The 9,963-nt window shown below is 42.6% G+C and overlaps 1 protein-coding gene across 1 annotated transcript in view; it reads left to right on the top strand.

The window, feature by feature from the left end:
* Positions 1–4,587: 4,587 nt before the first annotated feature.
* CCNJL (cyclin J like) overlaps positions 4,588–9,963 on the top strand; it is a 44,379-nt gene continuing 39,003 nt past the window's right edge. Inside the window, 1 exon segment of the mRNA XM_082771466.1 lies at positions 4,588–4,832. Coding sequence (XP_082627592.1) covers positions 4,755–4,832 — 78 coding nt within the window. The 5' untranslated portion in view covers positions 4,588–4,754.

Raw genomic sequence — 9,963 nt, 5'->3', positions numbered from 1 at the left:
GGGAGCATTTCCCCTTGTCAGTCCTCTGAGGACTTCCCCTAGCTGGCTTCCCTTGATGAGAAGCAATGGGAGTTATTAGCTCTGGCAAAGCATCTTTTTTGTCTAGTGAAAAAGAAAATTTGCAAATGAGTCTCTATGTCTGGAAGATTAAAATGCAAATGTCAGAGAAACCCCCTGACCCCTGCTAAGTGCTCAGTAAAATACAGCTTGCTTTCAGTCTGGGGCTGAGGTCCTCCCTGCCGACTAGGAACACTGGCTCCACCATGCTCACATCCACCCTTGGGAACTGCCCCTGCCACCACACCAGGTCACAGTGTGGCTTCTGTGCTGCAGGACTTAGCCTCAGCCCTTGCAGATCTGCTGCCATCAAGGACTCACAAGGGAAAATTCAGACCTTTCAGATACTGCAGGCAAAATGGAGAGGTACAGCTTCCCCTGTATTAATTTTTCTCTGATTATTTAACCTCCCATTGGGCTGCAGTCAGTTAAAGATACCAAGCATCAATTATTTCTGTGAAAGAAGCATGAGTGTTTGAAGGGATACACTCTTGCACAGGTTCCTGTGAAAGAGATTAATTTCCTCTTAGCATGCCTTAAAAGCAAACAAAGCAACTTGCATGGTGAACAAAATGTCTCTATTCAGTCCAATCCTGCACAAGAATCATTCCAAGCAGCTGCAGGCTTCCCTCCTCCTGCTTCCCCAGGAGAAGAGGGAGGGAAGAGCAGCTGGCGAAGCAGCAAGTGACTGGGTCATCACAAGGCTGACCACTGGTACACTGAATTTGGGGTGCTTTCCCCCCCTCCCCCCCCCTAAAGTGCCTGGCTCAGGCTACAGAGATTTTCAAAAATAACACATTCTGGCTTGCTTCTGCATCTTCAGGCTGCATTTTGGTTTGTGCTTCCGTTTTTCTCCAGCCAAGCAGCTTTATTTATTTATTTTTAATACCAGAATTAACAAAATTTTATTCCAGGAATAAAATATTCCAGGAGTTTCTGGAAAGAAACACCACATAAAGAGATCTGGCTTTCACAGGCAAGCTCTTGCAAGAGAGAACCACTCCCACACAGGCTGCTTGCTCCAGCCCAGGCAGTTCCCAGCACCTCCATCACAGGGAGAGCAGAGCTGGGAATGTCCTGGCCAAGCAAACACATGGGCAGATACCATCAGGAGGGAGGGAGGGAGGGAAGAACACACTGACCAAGGCAGGATGCCATCTGCATCTACCGTCCTCATGCAAGACCTCTTACGCTGCAATAGCCTTCTGCACTGGGAGTGCCAGCACTGCCATTTGCTGCCTTGTATTCCAAGTTTTGTCACAGGTGAATCCCTCTGGGCATTCAGCATGCCAGGAGGAGGTGAGGAAAGGTAGCAGCAACATCTACCTTTTGTGTTCATTCAGCAATAAAGGCTCAGCAGGTTCATCTTGTGGCTCATTAGAGACAAGCACAGACATGGCTGTGACACACCTGCCCAGGTCCCCTCCATGGTGGCAAAGGGTTTTCTGCCAGAGGAGCTCATGTCTGCTACCACAGGGCTTTCCCCTTCCCATGTCCATCCCAACACCATGCAGTGGTGTACCTTGCAGAGTCAGGCTTGCTTTCAGACAAAGCTGTAATTTCACAGCACTCTGCACAAATATTGGCAAATTGGGAAGCACTCAGTACTGGGTGATCCCAAGTCCCAGGATAAACCCCACTGTCTGATGCTGCTTCCGATTCCTTAACTCGGTCTCCCAGAGGCTGTACTTCTGCACTTGAAGTGACCCAGGTTCCACAGTAGAAGCTGCCAAATTACATCTGGACATCACAGGCCTGTGACTGCAGGGCCCCGAGCCCTCAGCGCTCCTGCCTCAGCTGCCCCCAGGCCCTGGCCTGGCCCCCAGATGTGGCACCAGGGATTTTACTGTGGGGAAATTATAATGGTTCTCTTGCCCCATCCTATTATAACCCTGTAGCCTCCCTGATAGGGGTACAGTCGTAAGTTGGTGCTGTTTGTGTTCCACGTAAGATGACTAAGAAGCACCTTTTTTCTACATAGGCTCAACTAAGAGCACCTCAGCTCCTTACTGATGCAGGCTTAGCTCTCTCAGCACTTTCTCTGCAATGCGGCAGCATTTCCACGGTGTTGTTTCCCTAACTGAGTCTCTGGTTCTTCTGAGCTTATTGTGCTGGCAGGTAAAATGCAGGTGGCCTGAGACACTCTCTGGCAAACTTAAAGTTGTGTCCTTAACTATTTTCAGATAGCTTTGTTCAGCTTTATACAAATTTCATTGTCTTAGCGTTCAGAACAATGGAAGAGTGGTGAAGACACTGACCTGTTCGAATTAAACTGTTTATTTTTCTAGAGAAAAAAGTCTTCAATCCTCAATGTCATTGATTTGAAACTAGGCTTATATCAGTGAAACCTTACGGTCTTTGTACCTGTGCTTTACTTAACCATGGCTTATTAATGATGATGAATTAACATAAACTTTCTCTAAATTAATATAAATTCTATGTAAGCCTATTTACTTTAGGAGCCCTCTGGGATTTTGCTTTTGATCTGCCTCAGGCTGTCTTTTAAAACACTTGAAAGTTTAATAAACACAGTTCTGATGTGACTATGGACTGTATTTTTACCCAAACTGTACCATTATATCAGAACTTTTTGATGACTTGAATGATCCTTCTTGGGTTGAAAAGATATACTGTAACTGCAGCCAATTTTTAGAATATCAGTAAGTCAAGTTATGGTATAATGTCTGCAGATTGTTTGACTATCAAATGGAATAGTACTGGAGTCCTTATTTTATGTACGTGGCCTTGCTGGCACTCCCTCCTTCAAAATAAAGCAATTCCAAGGTTCAAGGCTATTCCTGAGCTCTTATCACTCCTAGAACTACTGTTCTGTTGAGTTTGTTACTGTGCATAGTTTATGATACCAAATAAACTTTTTTTTTTTTTTTTTTTTTTATCAGCAAGGCAGTCTTTGAGCACTACTAACATGGCTATGCTACAGAAAGGAGAACCAACTCGATTCATTATTTTTTTCAATTTTTATTATCAATGCAGGACACTTTTGATGCATGATAATTAATTTTTAAATGGAATAGGTGAAGTACGTGGGCCATAATCTTGAAAAATAAAATCTTTTGACTGGCAAATTAAAACCAGCATTATAGGGATCAATTTTCTTTTTTAAATGGAATCTCTCAAGATTTTCTTAAATAATATAGATTTAAAATGTTTTGAAGCAATAGATGATAGGGACGTAAAGAATATTTGAAAATCCATACTATGTTCATATTATTGAAACTTTATTTTGAAGAATTTATATCAATTAATAATTATTTAACACAAACTTGAGAATTATGTTGAGATAATACAGATGTGAAAAATTTATACAAAACGAATACATCATTGTATGAATTATGAATAGATTACTTGTAAGGAAATGCTCAGTGTTATACAAAACATTTCTTAAGCATGTGTACAGTTTCAAGTAAAAAGAGAAAAAAAAATAGTGTCCTTGCTTAAATTAAGGGACTCAAGTACTTTGTTTAAGGGATACCAAGATAATTAGATGTACTAGAAAGAAAATAGGGGAAAATTATTTCTGATGGACACTTGGTGGCAGCTTTTATCTGTAGGTTTAATAGCTGTTGCCACTTAATTTCATTGCTTCTCTTTTACAACAGGGGACAAGCCAGAAAATAGACCATAAACAACCATGGTATGTTTTCACCAGAAGAATTGGTCAACAAATTTGTTGACCAATTTGTTGACAGGCAATTTGCGTATTTTATTTTAAATAATAATAATTCTGAAACTGGAGTTCATTTCCTTAAATGGGAAAGCTGCTGGTAGGCCTGGTGAAATTTCTCAGGAAATTCTTTGTCCTGAACAGATCAACAGTGAGACTTTGGTATAGGATAAAAATGGGAGGGATGGTGGGCCATGAGCCCCCAGCGCAAAGCAGTGGTTATCAGTCTGAAATTTTGCCAGGCTGAGCTGAAGGCAAATGACAAATCTGCAGCTACTGTCAGGATCCTTCTGTCTGTGTGACAAGGATGGGACCTGTCACAAAGAAGAGATGCAAGATATGGCTTAAGTACGGTGACAGGAGGGAAGTGCATCGCTTGGCAGGTCCCAGAACAGGTTGGAGTTGCTTGCTAGTCACCGGGAGAGGCAAACCTTGCTGTGTGGCCCAACAGGGAGCTGTGCTCCTGTCAGACACAGTTTGAAGAGCTCACTTTCAGCCCCAAGCAAACGTGCGGTCTACAAGTTTCTGGCAGCTGAAGATGGAATCATAAAACGAGAACAAAACCCATTTCTTACGTTAATACTGAGGACATTTATTGTTTTTACGGTGACACCGAGAGTATTATTGAGCATTCACAGGCTTGAAGCCGGGAGAAGCTTGGTGTCCCGCTTCCCAGGCAGCCCTCCTTGCCCAGCCCCAAGGCTCCCAGGGCCTCGGGGGCCGCCTCTTAATTGCAACCAATTAACCCCAGCGCCGCACCGTCGCGGGGGGGCAGCTGCACCCCCACCGCCTTTCCTTCTTCTTCTTCCTCCTCCTCCTACCCCCCAGCCGCGGGGTTTCCGCCCCCCTGGCAGCGGCTGCTCCCGGCCCGCGGGGAGCTTGGGGGAGCCGCAGCGGCACCGAGAGGGGACTCGGGGCCCCAGGGAGGGCAAAGAGCCGGGGAAAGAGCCTCGGTCGGTTTGTTCCCCCTGCCGGCAGAGCGTCCTCGAGCCTTCTCCGGACCTTTGGCTGGATGGGAAGAACGAGGATGGAGGAGCGTTGGTGGAAAGGAGAGCTGGCGGCAGACATCCATCAGACCCTGAGGACGAAGGTTTGCCCCGCTTTGTTCCTTTCCCTCCTCCTCCTCCCTCACCTCTCCCCTGCGGTGTGCTCCTGACTGGGACCTGCTCCAAGCCAAAGCCGCACGAGCTGCCACCTGCCCCGGCTGGTCGGCAGCTTTAACTTAGCTGGCCTGCTGGTCACTCCTTGGGTTAGATGCCAAGAGAGCACGGAGATGAAGAAAAATCAGCGCATCACGGGAAGCCAGGAAATGATTTTGCTTCTTTCCACCAAGATAAGTGCTAAGATTCGAGTAAAATATGGGACCTTGTTCCCTGGCAAGCTGTAAAGGAGCTGAAAGAAGCACCAACAGAGCTTGTAATGACTTTTCTAGAAGTTAGGATGTCGTTACAGGCAGATTAGAAAGCCAACAAAACGGCTTGCAATACACAAAATAGTGCAGCACGGTTGGTGAATTCCTGTACTTGCACTGCAGGCAGGTAAAACTAAAGCTGCTCATTTGCTCTTTGTTTCCTTTGGTAGATCCCTGGCTCTGAAGAAGCTCTAAATGCAGCTTGTTAACATGGGGAACGTGGGAGCGAGCCCACAGCAAACATTGCCTACCTGTAGTTGACACAGCTTTAAGCTCATAAAGTTATGCTAACAAAGTTAACACTTTGGACGTTCTGCACCCTTTTTCTTTACAGTCGTTTAGCAATAACTTGTACCAGGTGATGCAATTGCTACCAGGTCTCTTACAATCTGGTTGGTTTGTTCTTAGACCAGAACATTAAACCTGTTGCAAGCCTGAGCCAGGAACAAAAATAAAAAACAGAGCATACTGTGTATGTTTGTATCAGGAATGTCGATATACGCTAAGTCATAAAAGGTGCTGAGTGCATTGATGTTTTCTGGTTCTTTAGTAGCGTAGGGCTATTGTAGAAATAGGAGATAAAGGAAAGGTACTGGTTGTTCCAGGCAGCTGACTTCTCCATCAAAAATCAGAGAGCTTTCTAAATGGAAGTCGAACTACTGTGACATCCCTACAAAACTCTCCCCTCTTGAGTAGCTCTGAATACTCCGGAAATGTGGAAAGCTAAGTAGCAAGTCAGTGTGTGGTTGTTTGGTTTTGTTTGGTTGGTTGGTTTTTGTCTTGTTTGAGGAAATTCTTTACTTTAGAAGGCAGTCTGAGTGTCCCAGTAAACTGAGTGATGTCTGGTGGCTATTTCTCTTCTGTTTCGGTGCTTATGATGGGCTGTTTCCTTCCAGGATAAGTTCATTTCCTGCAATTAATGAAAATTGCTAGATCTGTCTGCATTTCCCTTTTTATTCATTTCAGAGGAGGGCCAAATTTTACAGGACTTGTTTGTGAATTTAAAAGGCTAATATTGTAACTTGATCTTTTTTTATGGGAGTCCAAACTGCAGTCTGCAGTTACTTTCAGCCAGGTCAGGAGAGCTGATCTTTCTGCTGAAACCAAACAGTCCTTTAAGTTGTAAAATGTGCCTCTAACTGGTAAGAATGTCTGAGTGAGTTCCTCTAGGAGAAAGCTCCTGTCTCCCACCTCCTCTTGGGGTTTAAAGATCTCATGAGGAATGCTCTTTACCACTGCAAAATGTTTCATTCTGTTTTGATGTGCAACTTTTCCCTCAACTTGAGTCCATAGTTTCAGTTTGGACTGCAGCCCCTGAAGCAGGACCGTAAGGCACACAGAGCTTGTTGTGAGGGGCCCGTATCTTCACTGGCCATAAGCACATTTCTTGCAGTTCTTCCTGTTAGAAGTAGTGCAGTATCCTGTTATTAAGTTTATTCTGTAAAAATACAATCTTTTCTTCTTCTCCCTGCATCAAGTGTATGTGCCTGTATTTCTATAGTAGATCAGGTCCTTGTGTTTTCTATAGTTCTGCTGAAGCACATGGTTTACTTGACCTGTTGATAGCATGAAGATTTTAATGTAACAGGTACTATTTTAAGCCAGTAAGTCCACTTTTGTCCTTGTTATTTTAAAAACTTGTCATCTTTTCAATGTTTACCTACTACTGATGGTAAGTTTGATACATTCAAATCTGCCTGGCACAGTCTGAAATTTCCAGAACAGACAACTGCACATGCAGTTTATGAAGAGGGAAGGCACTATGGCATTGTGTAGGTGATGCTTCTGTTTTTGTTTTTAAAATGAATTGTAGATGAGAACTTCAGGGGTCCCAGATACCTGTAGACATGCAAAAGTGTTTGGACTCTTTGCCATCACAATTAATCAAAAAGATAAAACATTAAACTTTCATTCTGATGAGATTCTCCAGTTTGAATGAGTGGTAAGAAGAGAGTAGGTATTACAGGCATTGAGGTTTATTAATTTTAGGCTTTTTCCAAAAGTGGAAAGCAACAACAGCATAATCTGTTCACTTGGGGGGGAATCTAGCTTTTGAAAAACAGTAACAATAGCATTGCTGGCTGCTAGCTGTAACATGGTTATTTCATAGACAGCAGCATATGCATGAAGCTGAAAGAAACAAGTGTCCTAGTAAAGTACATGGTTATTCATGATTTCATTTTTTTCCCCTTAAAGTTGGAATTTCAATTTTCACACTCCTTTCTCTGATCCTTCTCAGATTAGCTGCTGAACTTCTGACTGCTTTGAACTGTGTAAGAAAGACTTAATTAAATGTCTGATAAAATGCCACAGTGAAACACATGAAGTAGTGGATTTTCAAGCACCATAGTAGTTCAACTTTCTCTTAGATTTCAAATGTTTGGGACTGTTGGGAGGATGAATGGCAGTATGTTTAAGCTCAAAAAATTTGTAAGTGCAGTTGAAGTACTGGCCTGGTCTGCCATGTGTTTGGAGGGTTTTTCTGTATGACATCTTGGTAGTATGACTGAAGCTTAATAAGCTCAGATCTTAAGGAATGGAGCCTGCTTTTATCTGTGGATATTCTGAAAAACTTTTTTTTTTTTTTTTTTTTTTTTTTTTTTTTTTTAAATGCAAGTGAAATAGCCCAGAGTAAGCCAAAGCCATTAAGTAGGTCGAGAATTGTGGTTCCTTTATATGGCTGGAGTTCTGGTAGGAGGTTCAAGTGAGTTTCATGCTCCTTTCGAGTGTACAGGAACAATGGTAACAGAAGAAAATCTTGATTTATGGTGTTTTTCATTTGTGCATTGATGGTATACCAATGAAGATTTTTACCAATTATCATAAATCAGTAAGGGTAGCAGCTGGCAGCACTGGTCTATATGGTATAAGTGTGTGTTTAAGCTGTTGCTCCATCCACCTGACTGGTCACTGCTGAACATGAGAAAAATAAAGGATATGTTGTGTTATAAATGAAGGTACAACTCAATCTGAATTTAGTAATATTTATAAAAGGCAAGTAAACAGCGCTGGGTGTGCGGGGAACCTACGCTCTACCAAATACACACACACAACCATCGAACTTTCTAAATATGCAGAACATTGCTTTTACCTATTCATAAGAAACCCGAGTACACCTATACATATGTATGACCTATCTCTGCTTTGTATCATAATTAGTATTTTCTCAAACACCTCCTTTTGGCATCTGCGCAGTGTTTCTTGGTGGTGGCAAACACCCAGCAACCCCCATGCCCCAACGGCCCGAGAACAAGCAACCTCAGATGGCAAGGCGTCTCCTGAATCACCCTTCTTTGCTCCCTCTAAATTCTACATTCCTGATGGCCTCATCGTTAAGAGTCTGATGTTATCACCAACCATGGGGCTTGTCGATCCCCATGGCCACACTCCCACATCTCCCCCTTCATTTTGCTGGGGGTCGTGGGGATGAAGGCTTAGGGTTCTTCATCGCCACTAGTACACAAGGTTTCCAAATGTAACAAAATGTGATTGACACTAACAGTGACACCATCTTTTCTGGCATTTTGTTAACTATTGAAACTACACTAATGATATGATTATCATATAACATTAAACAACAAATTTTAACAGTTTATCAACCATCTTCTTGACAGGAATTATTACTCCATATATTACATGTTGTTTATGTGCCCTTATTAGGAAATGTCTGGGTTTTAAATTTTCACTGGAAATAGTAAGAGGAATTGTCTGACTTTTTGTTTTTAATGTGGCTCTGCCAGGTAGGTCTCTTACTTCCTCCATTGTGAATCCAGATGCTGTGCAAGACTGGCACTTCTGTGACAGTCTGATTAAGATTTGTCTGAAAGAAGTGAAGCACCCTTAAATAAAGGGAAACAGTAGCTCAGTTGGTTCCAGGCTTGGCTGAGAGGAGGTCACAGAAGGGGATGAGAATAAGAGTAACAGATCACACAGTGAATCCTATGCTGTCCCTTATCATTTTAACATCTAACATTTGTGATTGCTTTCTGTGTGTTACTGGACAGCATGGTTTGTGCTTGCACAGAGGAATCAAGTGTGGATGCTTGAAGACTTTTATCGCGTGTTTTAGCTCCGAGAGGAAATGAATCCTTTTGCCCATATCCAAAAAGCACTGCCCTGTCACTTATCTTTGCCTTTTTCTTTGAGGTTGAGTTTGCCCATGTGGAGTAATATAATATATGGAGCAATAATTCGTGTCAAGAAGATGGTTGATATTAATAAAGAATTTTTAAAAAAAGTTTTTTACAAACCTTTTCATGTTTGGAGATTGTGGTGATCGCTTTAAATGCTGTGCCCTGTCTTTCTGGAGGCTTTTTGCTGATCAATATGTTGAGCAAAGTTTGTTGAGTAAGTTCCAAGACACCTGTGAGCCTCTTATGATGATGCTGCTTTTATAGCATTTTGATGTGGTGATGTTGCAGCAGCCCACAGCGGGGTAGTTGGAGTGGAGAGGAGCGAACAGGTCAGGGATAAGCAGAAGCAGTATATGAAAGGGCAATTCTAGCAGGTGGCAGGACTAACAATTTCTTCTCTACTGCTTTTCTGGAAATACATGAAAAGTTTAAGTATTGGAAATGATTTTATTCTTTTTACCCTATATTTTTTCTCCAGAGCTGTAGTTGCTAGTCCTCAACAATATCTCCAAGTATCTAGGCATTTTTTTGCATTCAAAGAAGTGACTTTTTTTTTTTTTTTCCCCTTGATGAACTTATGCAGAAGAACCCTATGAGGAGTTGATAGAAGAGGATGCACATCCATGGCTTTGTTTGTAGGGCTTCTCACTTTGTGTAGGTCCTTGGTGGTTGCCAAA

This window comes from Aythya marila (genome assembly GCF_965140915.1).
Source record: "Aythya marila genome assembly, chromosome: 14".
NCBI classification, from domain to species: domain Eukaryota; kingdom Metazoa; phylum Chordata; class Aves; order Anseriformes; family Anatidae; genus Aythya; species Aythya marila.
The sequence above is the reverse complement of the archived record's forward strand: the minus strand, read 5'-3'. Positions and strand labels throughout refer to the sequence as shown.